Source organism: Poecilia mexicana, unplaced genomic scaffold, assembly GCF_051168715.1.
Source record: "Poecilia mexicana isolate PSO_F unplaced genomic scaffold, ASM5116871v1 scaffold_9, whole genome shotgun sequence".
Classification (NCBI taxonomy): Eukaryota; Metazoa; Chordata; class Actinopteri; order Cyprinodontiformes; family Poeciliidae; genus Poecilia; species Poecilia mexicana.
The window spans coordinates 9,284,259-9,299,085 of NW_028263378.1; the positions used below are offsets into that span (position 1 = coordinate 9,284,259).

At 36.1% G+C, this 14,827-nt stretch overlaps 2 protein-coding genes across 4 annotated transcripts in view; one reads left to right on the forward strand and one right to left on the reverse strand.

Moving 5' to 3' along the window:
* pi4kab (phosphatidylinositol 4-kinase, catalytic, alpha b) overlaps window positions 1–9,032 on the reverse strand; it is a 29,118-nt gene extending 20,086 nt beyond the window's left edge. For all 3 annotated transcript variants that reach the window (XM_015001642.2, XM_015001643.2, XM_015001641.2), the window contains exons 1-15: window positions 8,851–9,032; window positions 6,322–6,438; window positions 5,612–5,705; window positions 4,623–4,711; window positions 4,457–4,529; window positions 4,105–4,370; window positions 3,844–3,910; window positions 2,923–3,068; window positions 2,767–2,832; window positions 2,558–2,654; window positions 2,255–2,446; window positions 2,064–2,164; window positions 1,818–1,947; window positions 283–412; window positions 92–187 (exon numbers count right to left, since the gene is read on the reverse strand). In XM_015001642.2, the coding sequence (XP_014857128.2) occupies window positions 92–187; window positions 283–412; window positions 1,818–1,947; window positions 2,064–2,164; window positions 2,255–2,446; window positions 2,558–2,654; window positions 2,767–2,832; window positions 2,923–3,068; window positions 3,844–3,910; window positions 4,105–4,370; window positions 4,457–4,529; window positions 4,623–4,711; window positions 5,612–5,705; window positions 6,322–6,438; window positions 8,851–8,949 (1,763 nt within the window). In that variant the 5' untranslated portion in view covers window positions 8,950–9,032. The remainder of the gene's footprint in view (window positions 1–91; window positions 188–282; window positions 413–1,817; window positions 1,948–2,063; window positions 2,165–2,254; window positions 2,447–2,557; window positions 2,655–2,766; window positions 2,833–2,922; window positions 3,069–3,843; window positions 3,911–4,104; window positions 4,371–4,456; window positions 4,530–4,622; window positions 4,712–5,611; window positions 5,706–6,321; window positions 6,439–8,850) is intronic.
* Window positions 9,033–10,579: 1,547 nt separating this feature from the next.
* Window positions 10,580–14,707, forward strand: snap29 (synaptosome associated protein 29). Its single transcript, XM_015001653.2, has 6 exons — window positions 10,580–10,695; window positions 11,417–11,647; window positions 12,463–12,656; window positions 13,119–13,204; window positions 13,284–13,388; window positions 13,715–14,707. The coding sequence occupies exons 2-6, from the start codon at window positions 11,417–11,419 to the stop codon at window positions 13,873–13,875; spliced, it is 777 nt and encodes a 258-aa protein (XP_014857139.2). The 5' UTR covers window positions 10,580–10,695; the 3' UTR covers window positions 13,876–14,707.
* Window positions 14,708–14,827: the final 120 nt, after the last annotated feature.

Below are 14,827 nucleotides of genomic sequence, written 5' to 3' on the forward strand. Positions count from 1 at the left end.
TTAAAGCCATTCCTCTGAGTCACCTTCATTTGAATGTATTCTGGGTGACTAAACCAGATTTCCTAAACTTCCTGCTAGAGATGCAGCTCACTTGTCATTCTCCTGTGAAATGTACAGACGGTTGGAAAGACTTGCTAAAAAGGCCTCTACGATCACGTGGTCCATCGTCAAACCGGCTTGGAGACATCTGAGGGGGAAGAACAAACAGAGTGAACACTGACAAAAAAACAAAAAAACTCAGAAGTTCAACTCTCAAATGTGCCTGGTGTGTTTTCATTTTACCTGCAGATGTTGTCGATGGAAATGTCTCTGAGCTGCTCGTACATGGAGGGCTGGTCTCTTTTATTTGTGAACAAGTTGACGGTTGACTGACTATACTCATTCGTCACATTTATCCTAATTTCTCCTGTGCCTAAAGAAAACAACGGGTGTTAAATGTAAGAGGTAAACTATCAGTAACCAGGCTGTGCAGACAGTACAGGCCAAAACAAATCTGTAACCTGAAATGTACTGAATCTGTAACTGTTCAGATCAATGGTGGATGACCATTAAAACTGTGACTGGTGCTGTCTGTATGTCAATGTGTAATTAGTCAGACTAATTTATCCTCTTCGCTTTCAGCCAAGACTTTTGTATTTCATAAACTGGACCTCTAAAGCTTATCATCATCACAAACAATCTCACAAAATAAATCTTATGGAGGAAGTTTTTAATCTATAATTATCTCTTCGCAGATGATCAGTAAGCCTAGGAACTATAAATTAGTAATCCATTACTCTGTTTTCCTGAGGTATAGATATGATGCAACACCAAGGCACATTTCACCTAGCCACTCTTCAGAAGAGAAAACAATCCCATTCAGGGAAGGCGGGTAGGTTTTAATCTCATCAAGACAGGGAAAGGCAGTAACTAGACAGTTACTTGCCTAAACTTGCCCGCAGCGAACATCAGAGTAATAATTGAAAGTTTAAAACAACTGGAACAAGACGAGCAAGACTGGATGAGGACCTGAGTTTGTTTTTCTTCCGCAAACAGTGGGAAGGATGGAGAGAGGTTAAATAAAATCCAAAACAACCTGTCTGAGACTTGCAGCAAAAACGTGCTATCTTGGAGTTCGCCTTGTTTCCACCACAACAAACCAAAAATGTGTCTGGGAGGCCTGCCAGAAAACAACCTTTTCTGTCCTTCCATTACAATTACAAACATGGTGTTAGCTTAACACTAGTAGGGTTTAATTGAGTCTATGGTCAAATGATATAAAGGTTTTAGGCTTTTCAGGAGCAACACTCCAGGTGGGCTCTGAGTAAAACACAAAATAATGTTGTAAAGAATAACAGTACAGAGGAGGGTCTGTTTCTCCCCTAAAGATCTTAGGAATCTTGTTAGAAAGACATGACAATATGAAGTCTTTGAAATACCAGGACATTTTAAACAAAAAACAACAGGTGGACTGTGACAGAAAACCTAAAATGTGTTGTATTTTGATTCTTTTTTCAGGATACTGATCCATAACATAAGGCCAAGTCAACACATAGCAAAAGTCATTATGTTTAGGTGTTTTATTTGCTGTAGTATTTTTTACCCAAGTGAATAAATGTACATTAACTAAGAACTGAATTTTTCAAAAACTTTCAAAGTAATATTTTTGTATATGAGGCTTAACGCTACATTTATATTAAAGCGTCTGACACATCTTCACTGCCAATAATTATTAAGAGTTCTGTAAATTTCCATGTTAGTTAATCAAACATTAATCCTGAAAAGTCTGAGGTCAGGAAGAAGCTGGATCTGAAACAGTCTGTGTGTATGGTGTGTACCTGTGCTGCATTGGCTGTGATATTTGTAGAGCTTAGTAAGAACCGGGGAAGGAATGACCAGAAAATCCTTCAAAGAAGTCGATGCAGAGTGGGCAACAACCGGAAACCTTTCACAAAGACGTCCAAGACCCTGGGAGAGCGGACAAGACAAACCAAAGCAATGTAAATGACCAGCTCTCATCCAATGACTAGTACTTTGTGTGCCATATTCCTCTTACTCTGTATGTATTTTGTCTATATACAAACCTGCAAGCAACAAATGAGCAGGGGCATGTGAGCAATAATAACTTTGCTGGAAGTTTTTGACTGAAGCTTTTCTGATAGTTTGGTGCACAAATTCTCAGCTCCTGGAAAGAGAAAAAACAGCCAAAATGACACATCTAGAAGAGTAAAACTATCCAGCTCCTCTCTGATAGAGTTCTGCTTCGACGGATTACCTTGCTCATCTTTGATGGCCCACACCATGAGATCCACACAGGCAGCATTGGCTTGGCATCGAAGCTTGAGCAAGCTCTGTTCCCCGGGCAACCCCGCCGTATCGTGAAGCACCCGCTGCAGCTCCGACAGGCTGCTGCTAAACTGCTCCAGGACAAAGTCGTGCACTTCCCGCACAAATGCAGGCTGCAAGGCTGGAAATACAACATGGCAGTTTGATACAGTAGTAAATGTACCACTAAAGAGCTTTAGTACATAAAAAGAACAATGTGTTACCTTTTAAGTTAAAAAGAACAATGTGTTACCTTTTAAGTTGTAGAGTGTGTCTCGCAGCATTTTGAACACACACACATACAGGGGGTCACTGAAGGTTTTGTAATAGAGGTTGATTCCATTATTAGACTTTAAAAGTGAAAAAGGAAGAAAGCAATGAAGAAATTATTCCACTGATAGAAAGTGATATTTATATTTGCACTCTGCTAATATTCTAAACAAATTGCTTTTATCTAATCACCTCTGTAACTTCGGTCATAGTGGTGTCCAGAGTCTTCAATAAAGAGTCGGAAACAAAGTTTTTCACCTGTAAACCAACAAGATTTGCTCAAATCTGCAGAATGGGAATCAGCAGAAGCAAATGTAAAAAAATAAAAATAAAAAAAAGCTACTGCACCAAGCTGAGGAGCTGTTGGAGCAGCTCAAGAGGAATCTCCACCTCACTTTCACTGGCACCCATAAAAAGAGGAGACATTGAGAAACTGGAGCTGACTGTAGTGAAATAGTAGTCAGGCTCTACCAAGCTGCTGTCTGGGACAGCAACTGTGGAAAAGAAAAATCAGAAACATAAAACGATTAGTAGAACCAATAAGATAAGCATTACATAAATAATATAAAATAAGAAACAGTAGTTACTAATTTAAATGCATTTATTGAAGGCAGTTCTGTCAAACCACAGTTTTCTCTGAGTAAACATTATAAATATTAACATAAACCCCCACAGCTCATAAACAAAGTGCATTGTAAAAGTATTTATACCCCTTAAACTTTTTTCAAATGTTATAACAGAATAAAATCAAACAGGGCATTTTATTTATATTTTATATGATAGACCAACACAAAGTAGAGCATAAGTTTTAAGGTCAGTCAGATTCATCCTAATTCACTTCAGTCTTGAGAAGTAGAAGATGGCTTTAATTATTATTTTAACAAACAAAAATCTAAATATGTCAAATATATGTATACACATCCCCCATTTCTCTGATTTTCTTGAAGGAAAAAAAAAATCAGCGCAATCAAATACTTCCAAAAGTCTAGTTTGATATACGACTGACTCAGCATAAATCCAGCTGCTCTTTGAAGGCCTCTGAGGTTTGTTGGAGAACAATATTTAACCAAGAAGACCAAGAGACCAGATTTCTCCACTCTGTGTCATAACTGGTTAAAATTAGAAAACAACAGAGTAGAGTGAAACAGGAAAGGTCATGTCAGGTCGGCAGTATTTCAGGTATTCAAAACAAAAAACTAATCAAAAATGATCGATATCGACTGATATGAAACGCTCATATCATGACGAATGGAGATACTTAACTTTTACCTTCAAAGTTATGTAGGCTACGAGACGTGGGAGAGCAAGGTGAGTGGCCTGCTGGGTCTGTGAGGGTCTATCACAAAGCAAATTAAAAGACACTTCATACATCAGAAAAATTTAAGTCATTTATGAATTAACCAATTCAAATTTAACAGTAATCAAGTCACACAGGATACAAGAATGCCAAAGCTGTGCAAACATGTTAAACTTTTTGAAAATAAAGTTTTTCATGAATATCACCAACTTTCTATCACAACGCACACCAACCTGTACAGAGGAATCCAAGCCGCACGCTGAGCGTCTGTTCACAGTGTTGCCCTGAACCACTGACAGCAGTGCAGACGGCATGATGGAACGAAAGTCGTTGAAGGATCTGCGTCGCACGCTTTCATTTTCCTCCGTGATCTGGCAGCTGATCTGAGGCAAATCTTTGCGGAACAACTTGGACAGCAGGGCTTCTTCTGTTTGGCTGTAGCGGCCGAAGGCTCGAGTCATGCCGAGCAGACTGGGGATAATGTACCTGCACAGGAAAACTGCAGAAAACAAAGGCGCCCTTAAAGCTTTGTTTTTCAGAAACACTAACATATTGTTGTTGTTTTTGTGGAACTTGTGTATGCACCTTTGTCATGATTATCAGGGTTTTGGACTATGTCCTGAAATACCCGCATGACTTCCAGAATTGTGCTTAAGATCTGCAGAGAAGGTAACAAATAATATGTTAACACTTGGAAAAAATTTTAACCTGGAGTCAAAAATCATAAACAACCACTTCATTTTGAACTGACATCCAGTCGGGACCCGGGGTCTCTCTGAGCCACATCTGATAAAATTGTTACTAGACAAAAACTGAAGTTTTCTGCAAGTGGGAGAAAATCTGAAAAGCAAGAAAGAGAAACAAAAAAGTCATAAATATATATTGTACATAAAAATCAACAAGATTAAAAGACAGAAAGAAAATTATGAATATGATGGGTAAATATAAGTTCCTTATAGGAGACAGTTTCTAGCTGCTCAGCTATATTACATAACATATTGTGTAATATATAACAAATAACAGCAGCAACATCTGTTTTAGTAGAGAAACTTCAAGGCATCTAATCTGAGCTTACAGACAGTATGACATGATGGTCTAAAGAAAACAATAAATGACCAGAGCAACACTGGTTTTAATGGAGTGCTAGTCCCACCTACTCCCAAACTCTGCTCGATTTTCTGTCTTTCCTCCATTCGAAACGCAGAAATCTAACTAGAAGGTTATTTTCCCTCCTGTAGTTCTGATCACTGTTGCTTTTCAGATTAAATAAAACTCAATTCATGCTTGTAGTTAATAATTTACTCATAGTACACTGTAGATATACCAATAAGAAGTCACTGAGTTATTTTGATTTGATCGGAAGTCTGTCATATGTCATAAGTGTCGATTGCCTAAGCTAAGCTCTTTCTGAAATGTTTTCTCAGCATTTATGGCCATAACTCACTGAAATACTTACCTGCCAACAATAGTAAACTGACTGAAATAGTTAAAGAGTACAAAGTAGTTTATTTACAGGTTTAAAACGGAAGTGGGCTGCAACAAAATGATGATGCATAGGTAGAAACTGAGCCGGAGCCAGCCAGGAGTGGGTGGACTTTAACTTTAACCAGCCGACATCAGACACATTAAGATCACTGCCTGGAAGTGTCTTCTACTTGTACTTGTAAAGCAAAAATGTTCTCTTGGTGCTCTGCTGCAGTGGAGGTTGCTGTAAATCAAAGGTAAGAGGATTTCACATACCCTTTTCTTTCTTTCCCAACCCTTCTTCGATCCACTGGACCCGTGGAAGGCCTTTCAATAGGCTCAGCAAGTAGGGAACAATCATGTCTTTGTGCTGTGGGAGAAAAGCAAATCATTACACATCACAAACAAACCCACAAGGGAGTACCTTAGTTTACCAAGAAAGTTCTGACAGCTCATATTTATGAGGCAGGCTTAAAATCCGACATCCGCTCTGGGATCTAGTATTTAAACAACAGTAAGGTGAAAGTTAAGCTATCATCTCACAGGGTAAGGAAGAGTGTCAGAGTGTGATGAGTTTGGAGGCTTACAGGGTCAGCTGAATGTCTAATCACCTTCTTAAAGCGATTATGAGAATAAGCTTATAAAAGTGATATGCATAATGTGGAGTCTTGTGAGAGAGTAGAAGCCAGAAGTTGACTGATAGTTAGTTGTTAAACGTTAAAGTGAATGCATTTTTCTTTAAACAAAAAATGAAAACAACATAAAATATAAAGCATTACTTGTTTGTATTAGATTACCAGTTGTGCTATTTGGGATTTACCATGCTAAAACGTACCAATATTTTTTGTACTTTAAATGTCTTCATGATAAAATGTATATCTCTTTATGTCTGAAAGGAGTGAAACATGCTACTTATGGACCTACTGGTTTAAACGCAAGTAAGACCTGAACATAAAGTGAAACTACTCTGTTAAGGCAACACCTACCTGTAGGCCAGACTCCACCAGAAACACAGAGAGCGCAATAACTGCATCTCTGCGCCGCACATCTAAAGTGAACACACCACGCACTTCTACTGGACACATACATTGCAGCTTCTGGACCTAAAAGAGAACAACAAATGAATTTAAATTTAAAACATACACCACCTGACCACAGACAGCTATACAAGAGAACTAGGAAAGTTGGAAAGTCCAGAAGTTTTATAATATGTTTTGTCATTAAAGTTTATCACATAAAGTTTGTGATAAAAAAAGAAAAAGAAAAGGCAGGAATATAAGAACTTGAACAACCATGATTGTGGATCATTTTTTAAAAAAATGAAGAACAGAAGTAGAGAGTAAGTACTGAGAATATCTTGAACAGCGAGTATCAAATATTTTCCAGGCACATGGTGCCATTTTAGAGCAAAATCAAGTAACTATGTTACCTTCAGTTGTTATAGAAATGTTGTGTATATCAAACATGACTTAAAAGAAATTTCACTTGGAATTTGACGCTTGGAAATTGCCATCTGTCTCTTTAAGAACACCTATGCTGTCCAACGCTGCGCCTTCCGCACATCCTCACAAAAATGCTCCTCCACGATGCCATTTGCAACCATTCTTAGAGCAGTGGACTGAACAATAGTTTGTATGAGCTATGAAGACATGCAGTTCCACTGCTAATTGCTGCTGCCGCTAGTCTGGAGGAGCTGAGTGGGAAATGTGTGGGGGTGGGGTGCTCTGTGAGCCGGAAGCTCAGCTGGAAATAGGTGGCGCTTTGTATGAGAAAGTGCTTAGGCACCCCTGAATGGCTGCCGCAGGTGATTCAAGGATTTCTCAAACAGGCATGAAAGAATCAAAGCAACACTCCAGGTATGTTTTTAATGAGAAAATATCATTGTAACCTGATGTAAAGCTCAAAAAAGTCAATTTTACATAATGCCTGCCCTTTAGATGTGCAGGAGAGGTCTTCAAACAGAGCTCTATCATTAAAACAAGATATTGGTGAAAATCCAAAATCCACACTTCTGGATATGATACTGCATTAGCTACTCAAAAGAATGCTAGGGTGGAGTATTTAATAACCAAAAAAATATAAGATTTTGAATGTTCTTTTTGTGCAGTGATACTAAAATTGATATCAAACCTAATAATTTAATCATCAAACCAGTGTTTGATGCAGTGTTTGATTAAAATGTCCTATTTTTCAGTAATTGCATTACACTTTATCAATATTAGAAACTGACCAATTAACTGCAAGAAAACTTTCATATCTTGTGCTTTCTAAGAACACACAACCTAAACTGGTTTACTATCTGTAGCCTTATCCGTTTACCATATCATCTTAAATACATATCCACTCTAAAGTTTACAAACACTCATCATCTGCGTGACTAATACATCATTTGAGCTTTCAGAGATATATTTAAACTTTTATTTTCTAGGATGGAATAGTTATACAAGACACAACTACTAAGAATTGTGGAAAACGACAATTGGATGCTCAAGTTTAACAGCTTAGACGTAATAAAGGCTCAAACACACCCCTCTGATTAATATTTGAATAAACCTTTTGCTAGTTAAAGGGAAACCACATGCTTTTACCAGCACACTTCTGGAATAATCCTGGCAGGATATTTACACACAGCTCTTGGTAGAAAGAAGCTCCTACTATAAAACAGACAACTGAACTTTGTAGCCCAGAGGGACAAGCAAATTTATTTTTGTGGGAAACATTTTATGACTGGATGAGAAAAAGATTAAGCTATTTGGCCAGAATAACAAGAGGGATGTTTGGAACAGCTATGCTGAGGCTTTTAAAGCTAGGACCATATAATATTAAGCGAACAGAATGCCCTTGACTTTGTAGAATATACTTAAATTTTGTGGGATAAAAGAAATCAAAATATCTAATCATGATCACTGATAAGAAGAGTGATCAAATATCCAGTCAAAATTGATAGAGATGTCTACAAAGGTGAAAACTTATTTAATTTAGTATGACATCGATGCCCATGGCAAAATGTAAACGTGTCACTGGAACTCGACGCTGAATAATAAAATAATTTAATTGACAACGTATGGACTCCTGGCTCAACATGTTGGACTTATTTTACAACATGAAAGAAAAAAATCATAAATAAACGTCGATATTTGATCTCCTCTAAAGAACAGGTCAGTAATTCTACAGGGAGTGAGCTTTCGTCAATGATCTGTAAACCTGTTAGACTGCAGCATTCATCCAGTCGGACTGCTCTGCCATTGTGATGCAGTAAATAACAACTCACCAGCACTGACAGTATTTCCATCTACATCCCACCCCTTTCTCAAACGTTACATAAAAATACAGACAAGAAAACCCCGCAATAGTTACTCCTAATCACCGACGCTGACAGAACCGTCAAATATTAGCTCTGCTGACAGGTCTGTGGTCAAAATAAAAAGACACCGCCTGTGCGGAAGCGAAACCCTGAACGCCAGCCCTGATCATTCTGACCAACTCGACTAACGTTCGTTTTTCTTTTTTCTCACCTTTTCCAAAGTGGCAGGTCTGTGGGCAGCGAGCGAGCGGGCCAGAGACAGCACTGTGTTGAAATAAAAACCTCTCGAACTGCCTCCCACTAAAGCCATGTTTACGTCCCTACATGAAGCCTGCGGAATAATTTCACCAGAGAGGAGAAAGCCGAGCAGCGTCTACTAGCGCTGGGGAAGCCGCAGTACGGCAGCTCAGCGCGGACAAACCCAGCCGCGAGCGCCAGCTGTTTAATGATTTGTGATTATTTTGTACAAATTACGCGAAATAAATAAATATAGAAAACAATAAAGAAGGTAATGTAAAAAAAAAATTGCAATTTAACTTTTTTAATATCATCTTTAGTAGTGGTACTACTACTAGTAGTAGTAGCAGTAGTAGTAGTAGTAGTACCGCTGAAAGGGTTTATATAATGTTTTATTGTTCATGTCTTGCATGTTTCACTAACTATCTAATATCCCTTATACATCTTAATCCTTTAAAATGTCGTATATTAAACATTGTAAAAATACTGCTTTTTTTATTTTCAGGTAGGTACTTCACATTTAATTTAATCACATTCATTAAATTAGAATATGCATTCTGGCCGTTTTGAAAACGGACTATCATCTTTATTAACAGACATAAAGATTTCAGGCTTATGTCTATGTGTAATCTAAAAATGTATTTTTTCAGTGAATTAATAAATTACACAAATATATTACATTTGTTACCTTCCATTAATATTAAGATGTATAAAATATAACTGAATATGTAAGCAGTGTCCCATTGCACAGCTATGAGTAGTCCTCTGTTTATCTGAGTAATTTGTTATAGTCCAACACTAAACTAAATATTTTTGGCTGTTTTTATTATTATTATTATTATTATTATTATTATTATTATTATTATTATTATTATTATTATTATTATTATTATTATTTGTTGTTGTTGTATTTTGTTCAGAAAGGCATGTTTCCATAACAAGTCTCAATATCATGACTTGGTAATTAAATTATTTCCCCTCTGATTCTGATAATTAATAATGTTAATATTTTGAATATTAAATTGTAAAAATATTTTTAAATAAATAGATAAATTATTCTTAGTCTTATAAACACCCCTTTACAGTTTGAAGATTAAATTCTGGTCGCATATTTTTTCAAATTCTTTCATAAACAATGACAAGTCAGGTTTCTATATTTCTGAGGGGAATAAGCAAAATTGGTGAATGTCACAAAAAAATCACATTATGAGGAAATAATCTTTTACATTTTTAAAGAAAACCTTCTCACATATGCATTGTTTTAAGTTTAGCTTCTTTCACTTTCTCCGTTTAAAGTTTTTTTTTTTTTTTTTTTTTTTTTTTTTACTTTTCTTCAAAAAGTCGCTCCACTGGGCAAGGCATATCATATTTCATATTAATACTAAAACAAGTTTTAGTATTAATAAACAGGATTTACCTCAAATGGAAAAGAAAAGGCTCAAGAGAGAGTTGTACAAGTGCCAGGAATAGCTCATAATACAACAATTAACATGATAAAACCCAGTAAAAGACATTAAATATAATTGGTAGCTACAGGCATAGAAGATGAAAACTGTAAATAGATTTTATTGCTATTCTTTACTGAAACAGTAACGTACCAGAACATGTCCATTCTCATTTTTCCAGCTATATAAATCTTATTTGTAATTACTTCACACATGCTTTAATTTGAGGAGAGGCTGGTTCCAGTCTGTCTGCGTTTTTGTCACGCAGTAATAGCCCTTACGATATGACGCAGCTACGTCAGCAAATGTGACAGGAAGTGCAAACCGTCAGCTGAGCGAGTGACAACAACGTCTGGGGCATCGATACTGAAAAGGTTTATCTGTTATATTGGTTTTTATTGTCATTTTTGAAATATCATTTAGATTGAATCGAACATGAAAGTAGGAAAAACGTAATATTTACTACCGGGTGTGGCCATGGGTCATATCTGATTGGCTGCTTAGCCGTCTTTCTACAAAAGCTATCCCTTGAAAACACTAAAACCTATAAAGCTTGTCTTTGTAATACAGCTACATTTACAACTAATGATGTATTTAACTGTCTTTGTCACGTAAAAGTCACGTTGATTCTGTGGAGGTTCGTTAAAGCTAATGACTTATCTTAAAAACAAATCTTAAGGTTAGCATGGTAACTTTTCATAATTAATAAGCTTTGTAATTATAGGTAACAGAGTGCGTTATGTAATAGATACAGTGTTACTTACTGAGTTATCAACTATGTTACAAAAGTTAACTCTTTTCCAGAGTAAATTACATTGTTGATGAATGGATGTTTCTTCACATGTGTTAAACAATAATTAGTAAAATTAACTGAATGTGAATTTGTCATGTTGCTCATGTCCAGACTGATTGCTTCATTTGTTACGTCAGCATTTTGTTTTAGTTTAATACAATGCCCTTAACTTCACTCAGGAGTTTTACATAACAAAAAGCATACCAAGGGTAAAAGCTCATTATTGACTAAAGCTTATCCTGCTTACACACTAAAAGCTTTAGATAACACCATTTAGTCAAAATACTGTGTTTCCCTCACAGATGGCTTATCCTACATCCCACAACCCATTTGCTGATGACGATGAGGAAGATTTTAAGCCCAAAAGGAGTGGCTTTGAAGATGAAAGCGACAGTGGGATGACGGATGCGGAGAGGAGGCAGAAGTACCTTCAGCAGGAAGTGATGCGCACTGCACAGTCTGCTGTGGACAGCTCTTACCGTTCGCTGGGCCTCATCTATGAATCCGAGAAGATCGGTGTGGAAACTGCAGAGGTACAGCCAGATGTCTACAGCAGCACCCTTCATTGCTATGAAAGTCATGTTCACTAGAGCTGAAGGAAAAGGACAAAAAAAACTTATATCACTACTTTGTTTTTTTCTTCCAAATGGAGCTGTTTTGTGGATTATCCCAAATATTTTTAAATTAAAAGACTAATTCCTAAGATAGTATTTGTTTCAATACAAACTTAAGGAACACATTAAAATTAATGATAAAACATTAGCTATACCTAATGACTTATTTTCAAAAATTTTGATAAATTAAATACAGATGAATTGCAGGAATTTATGGATTCATAGTGACATTTTATTATGACTTTATTGGTGTACAAAAACCATTTTCAGCACTGTTTAAAAGTAAAATATCTTTTAGTAAAATCAAACTGTAATGGAAATCAAATTCATGCTTCTGTTTATAATCTATCCTCCATCTTGTAAAACCTCTGAAATAATGTTCTGCCTGTCAGGCCACATGTTTTGACTGATTTATTGAGTTTTAAAGCCTATATCATTATTATTGAAGTTTTTAACCCTCAATAAATTATAGAATTTTTCGTATTACTAAGCATTAATGGTAACACTGGGTTTTTAAGGATTCGTGTGAAATGTTCTCTTTCTGGGATCCAATGATGCCACAGCAAATAATTTTTAAAACAAAAGTTTAACAATTATACAGATAGCCAAACCTGTGCACACAATTCTTGCTTTTAAAATAATTAAAGTTGTGTGATAAACAGCCATTGCATGCTGTAATTTTGTATTCCTCATCTTTACATACTTTTTTTTTTTGTTGGCATTTGTTTCTGTAGGAGTTGGTGCGACAGGGTGAGGTCTTGAAGCGGACGGATAAGATGTTAGACAATATGGACGAAGACCTGAAAACCAGTCAGAGGCATATCAACAGTATCAAGAGTGTGTGGGGAGGACTTGTCAACTACTTTAAGGGCAAACCAGAAACAAAGCCTACACCTGAAGAGCCAAAGGAGTATCAGGCTAATGAAAGGTAAGTTTCTCTTCCTCCTCTTCCGTATCAGTTTCTTATCGTCACTTCCCTGTTTGTTGTAGACCAGATTAGCGTGTGTCTATCAGCTCTTGAAGCTTTTGTTAAGCAAGAGGTTACTGGTGTGTTTTCAAGGAAACTGAATATTTTCTGTTGGTTTGAATTAAATCCAAATCATACCATATTGTTGTAGCATGATTTGGAAAATGCAAATTTTGTGATTTTTAAGATGAAATTTCAACCAAAGTATGTAAATATAAAAAATAAAAGAACAGAGGAAAAAAACATTACAAATTGTACATTAATCATAATTAGATGAAAAATTCATAATTTATTTGATTGTGAAGTATTTTTATGACTCTTTGCACAGCTTGAAATTTGGTGAGAACAGATAAAGTCCATTCATGTGGGATTATATATTGTTTTTCACTGATTGGCTGAACAGTGCTTCCCTAACTGTCTCAGACTACAGACTGCCATGTCCGGTAGCAGAGGACATGAGGATAAGTACCAGGCCAGCCATCCCAATCTAAGAAAGTTGGATACAGGAGGTGAGAGCTGGCACAAGGAAGACCTCAGCTTGATATTTTCATCAGCTGGCTGAAATTATTTCTAATTCTTGTGTTTCAGGTTTTGGAGCTGCTGCATCGATGGATGACGGCTCCTCCAGACAGAACGGATACCCTCAGAACAGATACCTGAGGGACGCTCACCAGACACTTGACAGCAATTTAGGTAACAAAAATCCGTCCATTTTAGTTATTATAATTAAATTACTAGTTTTATAGTGTTTAGTAATTCTGAAAGGCATTCTTTAAGTCATTATGTTATCTTTGTCAACCCTGAATACAGCTTTTGTAAATGTTAAAACGTGTTTATTTTGCTTTTGGTTTTAAATGTGTAATCATAAAATATATCTTTCTATACAATATATACAATTCTACGTTAGAAAAAAATAAGAGATCCCTATAGATATGAGATAAAGATTTTGGGTTTAAATAGCACTTCTAATACTTGGTTAACGTAAGAATAATGTCTAATTTTCTCTGTGAATGACTTAGATGAGATGTCCAGTGGTTTGGCAAGACTGAAGAACCTCGGACTCGGTCTTCAGGCGGAGATTGAAGACCAGGACGACTCCATCGGATCCCTGCTTAACAAAGTGGATAAAATGGATGGCAAGATCATCAACACTAACCAGCAGCTTAAAAACCTTAAATAGGACTCATTAATTCAACATTAGATACAAACTGGCAGTGGGTCTCCCTCACTAGTGACTCATCCTCCTGGTCTTTGTCCAATAAAGAATAGTCTGTTTCATTTTTGTCTTATTTTTAGTTTATCTTCCACTAGAAAATAACTGTGATTTCCTGTTTCTTTGTCAGGAATTGAAATGTGCTTTTCACATATTCTCTGTTTTTTTCCTTGTCAAGTCTCACTGCATTTCTGTCTTAATGTTTCATGAAGTGTTTTTAATTCTTTTTGCCCAGTCACCAAAGATGTGCATTGCAATGTTTCCTAATTTGCATTTCAAACAAACTGATTTGAAAGATGGAGATAATTTTAACATGTAGGTTCTTAAAATGTGTTCTTTATCTCTTTTTATGTGTTTTATGTATTTTTTTTTAGTTAGCTTAAATGTGTAAACAAAACACAAGCAAGCAGAACGTTTAGCTGAAGTCACATTTGCCTTACATGTGAGGATTATGTCTCCACCGGTGCTTCTTCCCACAAAATAGTTTGCTTTGAATTTTTTTCTTATTTGATTTACACTGATTCAGTCCTGCACAATTATTGTAAAGCATAAATAGAATCAAAAAGCTATTATATGTTTAAAAAAGTAGAAATGAAGAAATAAACCCACTATCAAAATATCTACAGTGTATTTTATTTCAAGGTTAGAAACATGATTGTTTCTCACAAAATTACTTTAAAATTCTGTTGATTTGTTACTTGAAAAGTTTTTAATGTTGCTAAGCAATGTGTAATTTTTGCCACATATGTCATGCATTTGAATTAAAATGATATATATAATAAAGAATATTCTTTTGGGACTCCGTCTTTCTGAATAGTTAAAATTTTGTGCAATATCAGCATTGCCACAAGATGGCGCCATACTGCTTGATCAGCTGCTAAGAAAATGTCACGTGTAATCATAATACGTTGATTAAATC